The 18,280-nt window shown below is 48.9% G+C and overlaps 1 protein-coding gene across 6 annotated transcripts in view; it reads right to left on the bottom strand.

Moving 5' to 3' along the window:
- dlg3 (discs, large homolog 3 (Drosophila)) overlaps window positions 1-18,280 on the bottom strand; it is a 774,284-nt gene that overhangs the window by 282,999 nt on the left and 473,005 nt on the right. For all 6 annotated transcript variants that reach the window (XM_085998120.1, XM_085998110.1, XM_085998103.1 and 3 more), the window contains 3 exons: window positions 12,556-12,692; window positions 11,977-12,121; window positions 10,092-10,242 (listed from right to left, as the gene is read on the bottom strand). In XM_085998120.1, the coding sequence (XP_085854246.1) occupies window positions 10,092-10,242; window positions 11,977-12,121; window positions 12,556-12,692 (433 nt within the window). The remainder of the gene's footprint in view (window positions 1-10,091; window positions 10,243-11,976; window positions 12,122-12,555; window positions 12,693-18,280) is intronic.

Here is an 18,280-nt window from a genome sequence, read left to right on the forward strand (position 1 = left end):
CCTTTTCACTAGCCCCTGCTCCTGCTCACTTGTGCTCTGTGATACACCCTCGAACTGTGCTGGTGCTAATGAGGGATGGAGTGAGTGCTGATGCTTCTTCTGGGGGGTTGTCCATCTCAGAGTCTTGTTCTGCAGGGTCCAAGTCATGGCATGGACCTAGAAAAAGCTGGGTGGGCGTGTGTGCTGTGAGGAGGATGCAGAGAAACTCCAGTACGATTTGGACAGGTTGAGCGATTGGGCAGATGCATGGCAGATGCAATATAATGTGGATAAATGCGAGGTTATCCACTTTGGTGTCAAAAACAGGAAGGCAGATTATTATCTGAATGGCAATAGATTGGGAAAAGGGGAAATGCAACGAGACCTGGGTGTCCTTGTGCACCAGTCACTGAAGGTAAGCATGCAGGTGCAGCAGGCGGTTAAGAAGGCAAATGGTATGCTGGCCTTCATAGCGAGGGGATTCGAGTACAGGAGCAAGGATGTCTTGCTGCAGTTGTACAGGGCCTTGGTGAGACCACACCTTGAGTATTGTGTGCCGTTTTGGTCGCCTTATCTGAGGAAGGATGTTCTTGCCATGGAGGAAGTGCAGCAAAGATTCACCAGACTGATACCTGGGATGGCAGGAATGACGTATGAAGAGAGATTGGGTCGATTAGGCTTATATTCGCTAGAGTTTAGAAGAATGAGAGGGGATCTCATTGAAACTTATAAAATTCTAACAGGACTAGACAGACTAGATGCAGGAAGGCTGTTCCCGATGGCGGGGGAGTCCAGAACCAGGGGTCACAGTCTAAGGATAAGGGGTAAACCATTTAGGACTGAGATGAGGAGGAATTTCTTCACCCAGAGAGTGGTGAACCTGTGGAATTCTCTACCACAAAAGACAGTTGAGGCCAATTCATTAAATATATTCAAGAAGGAGTTAGATATATTTCTTAAGGCTAAGGGGATCAAGGGAGATGGGGAGAAAGCAGGGACAGGGTACTAAATTTGGATGATCAGCCATGATCGCATTGAATGGCGGAGCAGGCTCGAGGGGCCGAATGGCCTACGCCTGCTCCTATCTTCTATGTTTCTAAAAGGGAAGAGGGCTAAATGTCAGGAAAGGTTAGTCAATAGTAAATATTTGGCAGTGCTATGTAGCACCAGGCTGCCACGCTGCCTGTATGTATGATTGCTTGAGGAAAGAGAAAAGATCAGAGTAATGGCTGAACGAGGCCTCCAGCCTCACCATCGCCAATGCTCCTTGAGCTGCCTGCCCAAATTATTTCCAAGGATTCCTCCTCCATTTGGGTGAGGTTTTGTACGGAAGCTGGACTTCCCCAAGTTCAGGTCCTCTCCCAGTTGTTATGAGCCACCTTGTCCTGGAAAGATAGGGAGTGAGTTCGTGAGTGGTTGTTGTAATCGGTATGCAGATGTGAGAGGTAGCTTCATTTAGTGTGCATGCTGACAGGGAGAAGCAGCAAGTTGTGAGCATGACAGGGAGCTGGTCATATCCAAGAAAATGGCTCCAGTGTGAAATGTGAAAGGGGAATGAAATACTTTCCAGGTAAAATCAGATTTCTGTTTGTGCCTGGTGTGAGGGCAGCAGCAGCAGGTGAGTGTGTAATTAGAAAGAGGAGAGATGGTGCAGCATCCCGTTGTGATTGGAGGAGAAGCATGTGGAGCGTGGGAGGGAAGTGTTTGGGATGTGGGGGAAGTGCTGTGGCCAGGTCTAAGGCAGAGAAATAGAGACAAGACGACATAGGGAGAGAAATTCATTATAGCCCAGGAATGGGCGCTAACTTCTAAAAAGTTTGAGATGTAGCGCCAGGCGCTAATGAATCTCGCTGCACGCTAAATTAAGTGTTAGCGCTTAAAGAAAGGACTGGAGTGCTAAATCAAGCGCTAATGACCTAGCTCAGTGGCATTAGACTCAAAGTGCAATCTAATCACTAGTCATCATTGCCACAGGCTCTTTCCAGTTCTTAAAGGGGAGGTTTAATCATGCTGCAGAACCTCATTTTCAGCATTGCTGGTTCTGCAGCTGTCTCGTCAAACAGCAGAAGGCCAAGGAGAAGGAAACGGACCACTGAAGGAGGTGCCATTATGGCAGATCAACGGCCCAGGGAGAGAGCGCGCAGATTCTGCGACCAGGCATTGGAGGACTTGGTCCTCGCTGTGGAGAGACGGAGGACGGTGCTGTACCAGGCAAGATGGCCAAGTTGTGGAGCACACAGCATCCCACCATGAAATGGGACACTCGCTCAGCTGAGTACTGGAGGGCTCCTCCTGAGTGGTCAAGGCAGTGGAACCGTTGCTTGAGCACTCCGATGGTCTGCTCGATGATGTTCCTGGTGGCAGCATGGCTCTCATTATATGAGTGCTGAGCAGGTGTGCTGGGGTTGCGGAGGGGAGTCGTGAGCTAGGTGGAGAGTGGATAGCCCTCGTTTCCAACCAGCCAGCTGCGAGCTTGATGTGGCGCCTGGAAGAGTGCTGTCACACCGGTCAGGCACAGGATGAAGGCATCATGGCTGCTGCCAGGATTGCAGGCATTCACATTGAGGATTCGCTGTCTGTGGTCGCACACTAACTGCACGTTAAGTGCCTTTGCGGTTACGGAAGACCTCAGGATTGTTATGGGGTGCCCGAAGGCCACGTGGATGCAGTCAATGGCGCCCTGCACCATGGGGAGTCCTGCTATCCTGGCAAAGCCACATGCACATTCGTCCTGCTTCTCTCTGGTGATGGGGAAGGAAATGTAGTCCCTTCCCCTACTGTAGAGAGCCTCTGTGACCTTCCAGATACAGCAATGGACGGCGAACTGCGAGATGTTCACTATATCTCCTGTTGCAGATTGGAAGGAACAGCTGGCGAAGAAATTGAGGGCGACGGTGAGCTTGACTAACACTGAGAGAGCCGTGGTCGACCTGGTCTGAGGCTCGAGGTCTGGTTGCAGGAGGTGGCAGAGTTCAGTGACCACATCCTTGCTGAAGCGGAGCTTTCTAATACACTGCTCTTCGCTTAATTGGAGGTAGGAGAAGTGCTCTCGGAATACCCTCAGAGGGTAAGGCCTCCTGTTGAGAGCCCTGATGGCCCTCCTCCTCCCTCTGGCCACATCTTGCAATCTTTCTTGCTGCTTCCGCTCCCTCCACAGTAGGTCCTGGAGGGCGAGGTTGACTACCAGTACATCCCCCATTAATGTAACGATGTGTAGCACTTTGAAATTTTGTCAGAATGTAACAAATTTTTAGTAGCCATGACACTCCTGATACTAAAGAAATTTTAAATGACTGAATTAAACTCTTGCACAATCGCAAACAGACAAGGAAGCAGTGAAACAGCACTAACCTGACAGCTGCGACTCATCCCTTTAAATATTGCCCCTGGAGCTGCCATCTGCCTGCTTCACACCTCTTCCTGTCATTGTCGGGGCGAGGCGCTAAGGCTGGGGCGATAATCAATTTGGCAGATTGGGCGCTCAGTGAGCGTTTCACACTCACTGACGTCACAATCTGCCTGACGCTAAAGCCCCAGGCGCTAACTGTTAGTGGCGGCGCTAAGTGGTGACTGGATTTGGTGTGCGGCGCTGGATTCGCCTCATCCCGGTGCTATTTCATTAGCGCCCCTGCCAGGCGCTAAGGGGAGGCGTTAACTAACTGAACTTCTCCCCCGTAATTCTCACCTTTGCTGTTTGGATATGATTATTGAAGCAACTGTAACTGCGAACCCATGTTCTGAGGTGATAGTCTGGGTGTTGACATTCTCAGCTACCTCACTCCAGGCCTGCTGCAGAGTCTGTCTCGCTACCCTCCTGCCATGTGAGGGGAAGAAAACCTACCTGCATGCCCTCACCTGCTCAACAAGGACCTGCACTGCTGAGTCACTAAATCCAGATGCTCTTGCCTGAGATATGTTGTAGTCTAAATCTTCCAATAGCAGCAAAAACCTCTAGAGAGTGAAAGGACACCTCACCTTAAAAGGTTCAGTCACTGTTTGAATGGGCGCTGGGCCCAGCCTTCCAATTGGACGGGCTGCCTATCACTGCTAAAAATGTTTGGGTGGGCCATCAATGACATCTGAATATGGCATGACCCTCAAAATGGTTGGGCCATTCGGTGATGTCATTGGGTGAGCGGCCGACTCACCCCATCCACCGCCTGCCCAAACGCTGCTCGAAGTTAAAATCGACCCCTCGGACACAGCTTCCATCAGAACAGCACAATTAACAGGAGGCAGCGCATGCCCTTAGGGAGTGGCCACCTAAGCTACCACTCATGACTCGTTATGAGGTGAGGGCCCTGAAGAATCTGGGTGGCAAGCTGATCAAGGGAGTAGGAGGAGGGGAGGGTGGAGATCGCCCCTTGTTCACTGCTAGAATCATCTCTTGTTTCTCATTCATTATCTCCTCATTCACTCACTCAAATAAGCATTCCTTGTAGCAATGCAACATAACACACTATAATATCTTGCCGTGTAAGTTCTGTTTCATTGCCATCATTCTAAAATATGTTTTTTTTCTGTTCCTCCAGTTGTCTAAGAGTAGAATGTGGCATACTCCAATATTCTGACTCAGCCTCACATTAATCACAGCCTGAAGCATCTATGGATAGCTGCCTAAGAAATGTTACAAATATCCCAGATGAAGCTGGAATGAGCCCAAAGCAAAGAAATTAAGCACGGTGGTTACCTTAACAGTCACTAACAGTGGTATGACAGATACTCCTCATGTGCTACAATTCCAACAAACCATTTACACCCAATGAAGGAGACAGGACCTCTTGATTGAAAATATATTAAATATCAACAAAAACTCTGGATCTTAAATAACTTTTAATGAGGTAATTTAAACTTTTTAAGTAACTTTTCCTCCAGAGTAGATTTGTGATCACATTTACAACGGAAGGACAGCTTTACATTATTAAAGGCGATCAGGAATGGTGTCTGGGGTCCCCGTGAAAATTAATTTATTACCATCGTGCCCTCACCCCCTACTGTACAGGCTTGACTTTACTAAGGCTTTAACAAGCTCACATTGGGGGAGAAATTCAGTATCGTCCCACTTGGGGCGTAAGTATTGGGCGGGCGCAAAATTTTGCGCCCGGCGCAAATTATCGCCACCTACTGGTAAATTGGCCTGCTTCGCCCCAGGAGGTGCTTGGAGCGCTAAAACAGGCGCTGCACGACTGTCTTAAGGCGCTAAGCCGGAGAAGCGAGGCGCTACCACCGAGGGCGGGCGCAGCACAGGTGCGGCCAGTTAGCGATTGCACGCAGACACGCTGACGCCGGTCAGCTCTTAAAGGGGAGGTTTGATCTTGGATTGCAATCACACCCTGCGCATCGGAGCCCTGATTCTCAGCCTGGACAGACCTGTTGCCACATACTTAAGCCTAGGACCAGCGGTTCAGCGAGGGGCCTTGGAGGTTCTGGTTGGCGCGGTGGAGCGCAGGCGATTGATCCTGTTCCCAGACAGTGGCAGGAGGCCACTGCCCACTGACTATCGCAAAGCTTGGAGGGAGGTGGCTCACAGAGTGACCTCCAGCAGCATGGTGCCTAGGACCCCTGTGCAATGCAGGAAGAAGTTCAACGACCTCACTCGGGTCGTCAGGGTGAGTGCCCTTTTCAGAATCCTCTTCATCTCTGCATGTCGACCCCACTTTATGGCCAAAGGGTCCTGAAAGCCCCAATGCCCAGCCCTCATCCAACACCTATGGCCCTTTCAGGAAACTCACACGCACATTCAGCACTTTACACAATGTAAGGGCTATTCGACCATGGGAGGCAGTGCAGCCAAGATCAGGGCTTCACACTGTAAGGGCTATTCGACCATGGGAGGCAGTGCAGCCAAGATCAGGGCTTCACACTGTAAGGGCTATTCTACCATGGGAGGCAGTGCAGCCAAGATCAGGGTTTCACATTGTAAGGGCTATTCGACCATGGGAGGCACTGCAGTCAAGATCAGGGCTTCACACTCTACTCAGAGCCCGTTCTTTCTCTTGCAGGGCAAGCTGGCGCATAACAGGAGGCAGCAGCAATGGACCGGGGGAGGCCAGCCTCACCTTTAAGCCCTCACCGATCTGGAGCAGCGAATCCAGCGGATTAAGGCAGGCCGGATGATTGGCCCCGTCGCCACTGGAGATGCCGACCCCATTATGGACAGCAATGGTAAGGTCATCACCTTTTTGACCTCTCTCCTTCCACTTGTGCCTCACACCAGCATCCTTTGCCACTATCGAACCAATACAGTACATTGCAGCACTCATGCCTCCCTCGCTGCCACCCTGTCCTCACGCTAAAGCCACTCTTGTACCTCCCTGCTTTCAGATGCTGATTCGCCAGGTGAGGCGGCAGGCCCTCAAGCTGCCACTGTGAGTGACTCTGAAGGCGACGACGACGAGGAAGCCGGACCATCAGTGCCACCCTCAGCCGAGGCAGCCCATGGCCATAATGGGGACACGCCTTCCCTGGAGGGGAGCAGGGGGGAATGGTCTGAGGAGGGTGAAGCTCTGGGGCCCAGCAGGCTGCAGCAACGCGAGGGGGTAGAGAAGCTCGGCGGCCTTCTCCCCGGAGGGAGAGTCTGGCCTCGAGTCCTGCTACAGTGAGCGCAGAAGAGGTGCGGCTCCTCGCTGAAATGAGCGCCCAGGCGGAGCACAGGCACACTGAGCTCATGGCTGCAGTGGCAAGGATGCCAGATTCCACTGAGTCACTGGCAAGGAGTGTCCAGGACTTCGGCGCAGCACAGGCAAGGATTGTCCAGGACGTCAGCGCAGCACAGGCAAGGAGTCTCCAGGACTTCGGCGCAGCACAGGCGGCTGCCACGCAAGTGCTTAGTGCTGCAATGCAGTCAGTGGCTGGTCTCATGCAGACGCAGATTGAGGCCACACGAGCACTGACTGCTGCCACCCTCGCTGGATCGGGCACGAATCGCCTGGGCCCTCGCCGCGCCGCAACAGGCCAGCAGTCTGTGCTTCAGCAGATTGCTCCGCATGCTGCAGTGCTGCGCCGTGGGAGTGCCAGTGTGTCGTCCAAACAGGGAGTTGCTGTCCTCTCTCAGGATGACAGCATTCCTGCTGCCAACACTGTCACTTCTCCACTGCAGCTGCCACCACCTGTAGGACAGACTGCTGCCGCCCATGCAGAGTTGGAGCAGTCAGCAGCCGGGCCCTCCAGGCCCAGAGCTGGTCCAGGCCGTACCTCAAGGGCATCTGCAGTCTCAGTTTCTGACACTCAGCAGCCTTCCCCCAGCCTTGCTGCAGCCACTGGGGTCCCATTGCGGAGGAGCTGCAGGGTGGGAAGGGGCGAATCTCGCAAGCAAAGCAGATCACCCTTGAAGGGCAAAAAGTAGGAGGTGTGGCAAAATGCTGTTAAATGTTTTATTGAAGGCTGAGGATCGTGGTCATTTTTTGGTTACTGTTTTGTTCATTGTCTCCAGGTTGTAAGAACCAGTTATGTGACTGGCTGCTTTTTTTGGGGTTTCTCTCTATTACTTTGTCATGCGGGAAGGGCACACAGTTTGTTAAATAAAGAAGCATCTTTATTCAGAATGTGCATGTTTGCTCTTTGAACTATTTGTTGCCTTGACTGGCTTAGGGGTTGCGGCACGGTTCCATTCATGTTCTTTGAATGGCAGAAGCCATTCCCTCAGAGGGGGCCTAGAACTGACTTGCTATAAGCCACTGACGGACGGCCCTTGCACTTTGTGCCTCCCTCCTGTCTTGGTGCTGCTGCTCCTCCTCCTCCTCTGCTGGTGCTCCAATGTCTGGTGGCAGTGGCTGAGTCCTGAGGATTGCCAGGTTTTGCAGCATGCAGCACACAACAACGAAATGGGAGACTCGCTTAGGTGAGTACTGAAGGGCTCCTCTGGAATCGTCCAGACAGCGGAACCGTTGCTTGAGCACGCCGATTGTGTGCTCAAATGATGTTCCTGGTAGCTTGATGGCTCTCATTGTATCGTTCTTCAGCAGGGGTGCTGGGCGCACGGAGCGGGGTCATCAGCCAGGTGCACAGAGGATAGCCCTTGTCCCCAAGAAGCCAGCCTCCTGGGTGAGCCGGGGCCTCGAAAAGGTCTGCCACAGAAGTCTGGCGCAGGATGAAGGCGTCGTGGCTGCTGCCTGGAAAGCGGGCATTGACAGCGACTATCAGCTGTCTGTGGTCACACACCAACTGGACGTTCAACGAATGGAACCCCTTCTGGTTGCGGTAATCCTCGGCATTCTCTTGCGGCACCCGCAAAGCCACATGCGTGCAGTCAATGGCGCCCTGGACCATGGGGAAGCCAGCTATTCTTGCAAATCCCATTGCGCGTTCTTGCTGCTTGTCCGGGGTCATGGGGAAGGAGATGTACTGACATCTCCTTTTAAAGAGGGCATTCGTGACTTGACGGATGCAGCAATGCACCGCGAACTGGGAGATATTGGCAATGTCCCCGGTAGCGGATTGAAAGGAGCCGGTGGCATAGAAGTTGAGAGCCACTGTGAACTTCACTGCCACCAACAGAGACGTCCTGCTCCTCAGTTGAGGCTGCAGTTCTGGCTGAAGCAGGTGGCAGAGCTCAGTGACCACCTCCCTGCTGAATCACAGCCTCCGAAAACACTGCTCCTCAGACATATTGAGGTATGAGAACTGTTGGCGGAAAACCCTGGGACGATAAGGTCTCATGTGCCGACGCCTGTTGGCCCTCCTCCGTCTGGCCATGATTGGCACTCTCTATCTGCTTCTTTGTGCCCTCTCAATGCAATGGAGAAGCCCAACGCTCCCACCCACTGCAGCCCCCATAGTATGTGGCCACTCAAGGTTATGCCGGTGAAAAAGCAAACCAACTACAAAGTTCTGGTCAGAAGCCAAAAGTACCTCAGCGAGCGCTGACTCAATGCAGAAAGCTCTCTCCCTTTGTCTCTCTGCAAATCTCTCTCTCTCTCTCAGAAGGAGTGGTCCAAAAATGGCTACCACAAAGAAGCCAGGAAGAGCCCCCTTTAAATAGCGCCCCCCCCAGCCCCACAGTGACTGGGAACCGTTCCAGTCAATCAGTCGCTGGGAGCGACAGGCGGAAAGGAGGGGGGCGCCACTGAATTTCCAGTTCAGGGCGCCCCAAGGGCGTTGCACCATGAAATGACGTCAGGATCTGCGTGCGCAGCTGAGCGGGCGTTGCGGTTTAGCGCCGCCGCTAAATGTCTGCTCAATTTCGCGAGAGGCGCAGGTCTCGCCGCGCCCGGGCGCTAGCTGGCTCGCGCCCCACTTATCGCCCTCTTAAGACGCTAACGGGTGGCGCTAACAACTGAATTTCTCCCCCATTGACTTTTATCAGAACTTTTTGTTAATGTTAATCCAATTTTGTACAATAGGAAAACTTAGGGCAAAATAGACTGAAAGACAAGCTGTCAATGTAATGGAGAAAGTGGTCATTTCAGATTTCCAGCATCTGCAGTGTTTTACTATTGTACTGGAGGAAGGGGTCAGGGAGGAGGCCTGAGTCAGACTGGAACAAGGGGTGTTCCACATATCCTACAACGACAGGATTAGGAATGCCAGTTTTGAAGATGTTCTGTTTGTATCTTTTATTAATGGATAAATAGTATAATTCTATTTGCACTCCATTAGTTTTTATTCGTCTATTTTTTTCACTAAAGGTTAGCTACTTGCAGGAATTTTATCCCCATATATTGCTACAAATGACATTGAGACTGAAATGCCTGCTTTTATAGATAAATTCTTGAGCGCTGATCTCTGAGACAACCTAATTATTATTTTTCCATGCTAACGTTCCATGTGCAGCTACTCTGTCTCCTCTGATTTAGCTAAGTTCAGTAGTTTCCCCCATTCCGTGTCTTTCAATCTTACGAATCAATCTTCTGATGTGGCACTGTATCAAAAGCTGAAATCTAAATATATAACTTTCACTTAGTTCCCCTTGTCCACCAAGTCCCTTATTTCTTCAAAGAAATTGACAATAGATTTTGTTTACATATGACCTCCATTCCATCATGAGAGCTGCCAAGCAATCAAAACCTCCCATATCCTTTGTGCTAAGGAAAACTTATAGCCTACATTTACAATTTTTTTCACCCCAATACTACAGCCCAGCATTCTGTTGCAATGTATCAGCAGGAACTGACCTCGTGAAGTCTTCGTCTCCCATCACATGCCGAGGGACTGGAGAGTATCGCCCCGAAGTGATAGCCGGCAGCGGATATGAGGGTTTGTTCTCAACTCCACCCATGTAACCCATACCAGAGTTCACGTGATTATCAGTCAGGGCCGAAAATGCTGCAACAGAAAGATAAATGCTGTGAGTTAGTGACAGCTCAAATCCAAATGTTACAAATTAGCCAAAATAAATATGACTTTTGCTAAGCCGCCCAGTCCTGCAGTATACTGGAGCATCAAAATGTTGTTTCTTGAGAACTGGGAAATGGGCTCACCCCCGTGATCTCCACACATAAACTTACTGTTGTCTAGCAGAGGACAGACATTTCCTCTCAGGAAGACAGTGAGAACTACCCAGGTTCCAGACTGACTATAGTGAGGGAGACAGGCTATGGACTACGTCTGGCAAGAGAGTGGGGCAGCCCACAATGTGGTCCAGGCGAGGGAGTAAATCAGGCAGAAGTATGTCAGGTGAGGAGCACGTCAGAATGAGAAGTAGATCAGGTTGGTAAATGCATCAAACTATAGTCTGTGTCTGGTGTGTGTGAGAAGAAGGAGTGCATCATGAGGTATAGGGAGCCAGGCTACAGAAAATGTCTAGGTGGGTAATGGATCAGGCTGAGGAAAGTCTCATGGTAGTGGCAACAGGGCTGATAACAGACTATGGTCCTGATTTTAATTCCGGGCTAGTTTTGGGCGGGTAGGCGGTGATATGAGTTAGATACTCAACAGCTGCTCCAGAAATGAGGTCCGGGGGGGGAAAATTCAGTTGTTTGCGCCTCCCGTTAGCGCCTTAAGAGGGCGCCAATTGGGGCGTAAAGCAACTAGCGCCTGGGCGCGGCGATGTTTGCGCCACTCGCAAAATTAACTAGACATTTTGCGGCGGCACTAAACACTACCGCCACGATCTCCTGCGCCGGCAGATTGTGACGTCATTCGAGTGCGCAACACCCCGTTAGCACCCCGGACCGGATATTGAGTGGCGCCCCCTGCCTTACCGCCTGCCACTAGCAACGACAGGTTGAGGGGAGCGTTATGCTGTCAGAAAGGGACTGGGGGAGCGCTATTTAAAAGCGACCGCTTCCTGCCTTTTTTTGTCGGTGACATTTTTGCAACACGCAGTCTGAGAGAGAGAGAGAGACCTCTGGAGAGATTCAACGCTGTGTGAAGGAGTTTTGAGTACTGAGCAGCACTTTGCAGGTTTATTTTGATTTGCCCTTCCTTGCTTCGCCAGCGCTCTGAGGTAGCGCCTCGCTCCTCAGCCTTAGCGCCTTAAGACAGGTGTGAAGCGCCTGGTTTAGCGCTCCAATCGCCTCCAGGGGCGATAAAAGCCAAGTTTGCTGTCGGAGGCGATAATTAGCGCCAGGCGCTGAACTTTGCGCACGGCCGACAACGGCGCCCAAAATGGGGCGATACCGAATTTTTCCCCCAGGGTATTTTAACTCCCAGGCCTCATTTAAATCCCACTGGCCTACTTCCCACCAATGATGGAAAATTACGTGGCCTAGAGGCTGCATGCCAAGACCAAGTAAGTGTCAAGATCGGTTGTCAGGGCCGTTAGCAATCGAGTGGGAACTCAACTTCATTTATCCCTTCAATAACCCAGAGTGATAAGGGTAACTCTGGAGCCCATACCATGCAACAGCTGAGACTAGCTAACTGAGCACAGACTTCCATTCAAACTTGGAATTTTCCGGGTCTGTATGGCTCAGTTTTACAATGGGCATAAAATTAACCAACTGAGTTATTGGGGCGCTCCACACAAAGACTATCTTGCGCAAGTTTTCAACCCTCGTAGCAATATTGTCAGTGAGGGAGGTAACGCTGTTCAATTGACAAACTGTAAATACTTACTACTGGCGTAGTCAGGAGGCGCGTATACGTCATTGAGGTGACTGCCACCAGGTTTAGCAACTTTTAAATAAACCATATCCGAGGTGTTCTTGAGAGCAGCCACAGCTTCTTCGTGCCGTACCTCCTGCAGGCTGATGTTATTGACCTGTCCAGCACAAAGAGCAAGGTTTTCACATTTACACCATCCATAAAAGCACCACCACAGTGTTACAATTCATACATTCAAAACAACCGATCACCACGACTCCCTGCTTTCTGTCTCTTAGCCAATTTCATATCCACGCTGCCACTGTCCCTTTGATCCCATGGACTTCAATTTTGCTAACAAGTCTACCATGTGGTATTTATCAAACGCCTTTTGAAAGTCCAGATACACAACATCAACCACACTACCCTCATCAACCCTAACTGTTACTTCATCCAGTTTGTTGATTAAATGTACACTTAAGCGCTGGTCATTCCTCTGAATTTGTTTTTGTAGTGTGTAATTTACTATAAAAATACATCTCAGTTTCATATTCAAAAAGAGCAAGGTGATTAAACATATTGAAGTGTATATAAATATAAAACAGTGCTCACAGCAAGCAACCGATCCCCTGTTTGCAGTCTACCATCTTTCTGGGCTGCTCCTCCTTCAATGATTTTGGTAATATAGATACTGTTATCGCCAGGAATGTGCTGATTCCCAATTCCTCCAGCAATACTGAAGCCTAGACCTAAGAGACAGAGTATGAAAAACAACGTTATTTAATTTGTGACAGTGCAATGCTGGAGAAGGGGCTGTGCAACACTCAGGCTGTGATGAACAGGGAGGTGCCTACTTGGAAGGGCTTTATGCGTTAAAGAACAAGTCAGACTTTTGCATTTGATTGGCCTTTGAATGGAACAAGGCTGCCATGGAATGTCTTAACATTGCAGTTCATAAAATGCTCACCCCAAGCTGTTCCAAACAATGATTTCTGGGAGCCACACACACTATAACTGTGACTATAAGTGCATTTATAAAGTGGCTGCATGAGGGTTCACATTAAATAATCCATTTATCACAATGGCCAACAAGCACAACTGTGCCCCTGCCACTACTGGCTGCAAACTTTATGTACATTGGGTGGCTAAATACAGTGGCTTTGTTGGCTAGAAAGGAATTTGCACTCATCTTGCCTCTTCAAATGCCCAATAACTCGCTGAGGACTGAACCCGCTTGGAGGCTTTCAAAACGTGTACATTTTCTATGAGATAACAGCCGCAAATAGTGGAAAGTTGAATATTCTAACACTTTAAGAGTGATTTCAAACTGTAATTCAAGTAACAAATACTTTAAACACTTCAGAGTCTGGAAAGGTAGAAGTTTTAACCGGACAATGAAGATACTTAGCTATTGGACACAGCACTGAGGACATTAGATATACTTGTAATAGATATCTGTGGAAAGCTATTGCAAGAGATGGAGTGAGAGATTTTTGAGTTGGGTGGGCAGTGGGCGGGTTATTGTACCATCCACTCAATGTCGTCAGCAGAAGGTCCAACTGATTTTGGTGAGGAGCCTCATAGTAATAAAATTGACGAGCTGCCAGAGCTGCATGAGTGTGGACAGGAAGCCCCTGAATCTGAATGGGCAGACAGTGGAAAAACTGGCAGCTCCTCCATAGAGATGAGCCAGAGAAACACCATGCAGGGGGTCAGATGATAGATTGGGGGCTGCGACGGGACCAGCAGAGGGCAGGGCGATTCATGCTCCTGTTGGTCCCACAAAAATCGTTTAAAAAACTTAACGTGAATGTTTTCTGAACGGTCTCAAGCGGTCCCTTTAAGGAATGCTGATTTCGCCAGACTGTTCCGGTTCATTGTGCGGAGCACGCGCAGTGCACGCTTAGCTGAGTGGATGACCAAAATTGCATTGGGGTCCTAAATATATCATCAGATCCCGATTTAAATATATCAGTGAGGCTCCCACCTGCTTCAGGCAGCAGTCGTGACTGCCTAAATAGAGGCCCACTTGAAAACTGCATCAGGTAAGCCTCCGGCAGCAAGTCAACAGTAAGTTTAAAAAAGAAAATGCATCTTGCTACTGCCCTGTTTACTCTGAAAAACAGGGTGAGACAAAAATCACCCCTAGTGAGTGAGAAGAACATTCTCGTCAGAAGCTCCTTATCTGTGGCAATGGACTTCCAAAAGTATCTATTAGAACTTCCACCGGCCCCCACAATTACCTGGATTATGCTTCTAACTCCCTGCTTCCTGTAAAGACTCCATCTCCTTTTACATTTTTCTCCATCATTGGATTAGTCGCGTCTGGAGGTTACAAAGGCATGGGTGAGGGTTTCTGTAGCAGATGGATTGAGGCGGGGGTGGAAGCGAATAAAGTTACAAGGTAAAAGTAGGTAGTTTTTATCATGGAGGGGATTATGGGGTTGGAAATTCTGGTTTAGGGTCGAATAGGATGCCATGGTTGCAGTCAGGTTCAGCCTGATCTAAGACTGAATGTTGGTCAAGCAGCCTGACAACACAGAGGCAGTGGAAGGGTCGAGAGGTGTGGTGGAAAGGGTATCGCCAGCGTACATGTGGTAGCTGACCCCATGTCTGCAGATGATATCACCAAGGGGCAGCATGCAGATGAGGAAGAGGAGGGGGGGGCCAAGGGTATATCCTTGGGGATTCTGAAGAAAACGTTGTAGGGGCTTGAAGAGAAGCCATTGTTGGAGATACTGTGGGTAAGATACGATAGGTAAGAATAGAACCAAGCAAGGGTAGTCTCACTGAGCTGGACAACAGAGGAACGCATTGGAGGAGGTTTCTGTGGTCAACCGTGTAAAAAGCTGCAGAAAGGTTGAGGAGAACAAGGAGGGATAATGCATCACAGTCACAGTGACAGAAGATGTCATTTGAGACTTTGGTTAGGGTTGTTTTGGTGCTGTGGCAGGCAGAAACCTGATTGGAGAGATTCAAATGCGGAGTTGTGGGAAAGATGGGCACGGATTTGGGAGGTGACATATTCAAGAACTTTGGAGAGGAAACAAAGATTTGAGATGGGGTGGTAGTTTGCAAGGACAGATGGGTCAAGGGTAGTTTTTTTTGTGGAAGGGTGAATACACAGTCTTGAAAGGGAGGAGTACAGTACCTGAGGGTGGGGCACAATTTACAACATCAGCTAGCATGGGGGCCAGGAAGTGCAGCTGGGCAGTCAGTAGTTTAGTGGGAATGGGGTGAATGGAGAAGGAGGTGGGTTTCATACACAAGGTGAGCTCAAAGAGGGCATGAGGGGAGATGAAAGAGAAACTGGAGAGAGAGGTGGGTTCAGGGCTAGAGCAGGGGGGAACCTGGGGGCGGTTTAGCTTGGTGGGCAAGGGTATTGGAAGCAGTCTCAATATTAGTAGCAATGAAGTCCACGATGGAGAAAGTCACTCAGTCCACTTGATCCTACTCTTCCAGAATACTGCTGTCTTTTCATTACAGTACGCAGTTATGTCTTAAATAAGTGCAAAGTCCTAGCTTCAACCACTCTACCGGGCATTCCGTTCCTCTTAATCACCCTTTCGTGCAAATAAATATTTCCTGATTTCAGTTCTAAAGTTGTCCTTTATAACCCTGAAACTGTTCTCTTGTCCGACTGCTAGAGCATATCTGAGAGAAATTGTTTTGTGTTTACCTTCTCTATTCTGTTAAGTGTCTTATAAACCTCCAAAAGGTTTCCTCTGAGGTACTTGTTTTTAGGTCTGAAGAGCCATAGTGTACCAAATTGCTCCTCTCATTGCTCATCTCCTAACATCAGGAGTCAGCCTTATTCCTCTCTCTAGGGCCTGGACAACCCCTTATGTCACAACAATTAGAACTGTAAACAGTACTCCAGGTGCAGCCAGACCAGAGCACTGCACAGCTGGGAATTTCAACTCAACTGATTTGGCAACATGACCCAGCCAGCACCCATTTAAAAATAAATATATTTGCTTAACACTGTTTAAGCATGGTAAGAGACAAGCCAATTAACACCCCTAGGTCTCTTTCAACTTCCTTTTTGCAAGATCTGTTTCGTTTATGGAGTACACGTGCTTCCTACCGTTACTTTCAATATATAGCACCGTGTACTTTTCCATAATGAACTTCATTTACCACCGATCAGCCCACAAGCACACCCTGTCGAGCTCTCGTCAGAAACTGTCCTTTTTGCTTGGTGTCATCTGTGAATCTGACTACTTTGTATTAAGACTGCAGTTCCAGGGTCATATTTGGAGAAACAGAAGGAAGTTCACTGGTTACTGGTACACAACATTCCAGCCCATGCCCCACATAGCGCTTCCAGCATATCATGTACAATCTGCCAGGAGCACCACTGAAATATGTTGATGAGGTACTTATTGTACTTTATTGTGCAAAGCGCAGACAACAACTAAGGGGTGGTGATCTTTATGATTTTGACAGGCTATTGGCTCCATTTTTGTCCAATTCGGAGATTTAATTCAATGCTTCACTAACACAGCAATTGACTGAAAATGACTTCAAAAAGCAGGAAAGTGCTTCTTATGATGTCTGGTTGAACACAAGGTTTACTGTTATGTTCCTCCTGTATGGTACCTGAGAATGACAGGCTCCATAGCACAACAAAACTGCATCATTAGCATTTGTCCTGCTCCCCCCAGTGCTGTTGCAAGGGTTTAAATGATGGTTTATGTGCTGGCTGTCATTATTATTCTTGCTGTTTCACAGGACAGCACACTCACCATGTTTGGTCCACTTGCCAGTAAAACCAGGGTTAACAAGTGTGTTTTGTAACACACAAAAACTTAAAGCAACACTTAGTTAACTGTTGATCTCTAGGCTTATGTTTTGCATCTGTTGTTTTGTCTCATTTTATTTTTTCTCTTAGCACACCTAATTTATTTTTTGACATGCTTCTATATGATCTTATACTGGGCCAGCTGGTTAGTCTCATCCCTCTCATTGCAACTTTGTGAACCTTTTTCCTAACCTCCCCATTAATTTTCAAGCAAACAACTTTCTTAATTTTTATGTCAATATATTTCAGAGTATTTTTGTTGTGTCCCTTGGCTGCATTTATATATGTACTTATCCTGAATATCTTGTCCATTAATCCTTGACAGATTTATACTTAAGCAGATCTCCCCCAGTTTATATTATTAAGCTTGACCCTCATACCTTGTAGTTTATCCGCATGAAATTGATTACTGTGGTTTGGTTATGGTCTTGTACTATTTTCTCAAGTCAGATTGCAAGTTATTGCGCTTAATCACAATTGTCCACAGTTTTAAGGGCTGATTTTAACCCCCCCTCCCCCAATCCCCACCCAGCGGGAACAGTGTGGGCATTGGGGGTTAAAATGGTGTCTACGGCCGCTCCGCATACTTCCCGCACCGTTCCCTCACACCCACCATTTTAACATCTGCTTCTAGCTGCATGTTTGGCACCCGCCCCAGGCAAGTGAGGTCCTAATTAAAAGGTCAAAATCATGCGCCAATGATGTCATACTCCCGAACACTGCTTTTTAACTCAAATTTGTGGATCCTCCACCCATTCTTGGACCTGCCAGCAAAACCTAGCGGGATTGGTGTCAGAGCCCCTGAAGCAGTATAAAGGCGCTCACTGGATCACAGCATCTTTTGCTGCCTGGATTGCCAGGAGTATTTCTTCTACACTTTTGCTGTCTAACAATGCTTTAGTCTGGATTCTCTGCTTATTATGGGATCCATTCTTCTGAATGTAGCAAAATTTGGAGGAGGAGCAGCAGCTTTAGCAACAACCACCGCCACCACCTGGGCCTCGCAGAATAGATCAGATGAGGTGTTTACAGGCCAAGACTCAGCTTGTTGGACCTAACTGAGGAGCAGTGCCGGAGGAGGCTGCGTTTCTCCAGACAGGCTGTCGTAAACCTCTGCAACAGGACCTGTGGCCTGCTGGGCAGGGTAGCAGCCATACTGGTGGCCCTCAAAGTTATCCCAGCCCTGAATTTTTACACCACTGGCTCCTTTAAGTCTGATACAGGGATCATCAGCTGCATTAAGCAGGTATCCAATGCCCTATTTGCTAGGGCCGAGCATTACATCACATTCCCCACAGACATCAGCAGTCAACAGGAGAGAGCTTGTGGCTGGCTTCCCTTGCACGCAGGGTGCGACTAACTGTACACACATGGCCATTAGGAACACGAGCTAACAATTTTCATCACCAGAAAAGGATACCACTCTATCAATGTACAGCTAGTGGCCGATCGCAGGAACAAAATTATGCAGGTCTGTGCAAGGAAGCTGCCACTATGTGTCATTTAAATGAGGCTCGAAGCTGGATTTAGTTC

Source organism: Somniosus microcephalus, chromosome 1 (genome assembly GCF_052327205.1).
Source record: "Somniosus microcephalus isolate GS21.2 chromosome 1, FLI_Smic_1.0, whole genome shotgun sequence".
In the NCBI taxonomy this organism is placed as follows: Eukaryota; Metazoa; Chordata; class Chondrichthyes; order Squaliformes; family Somniosidae; genus Somniosus; species Somniosus microcephalus.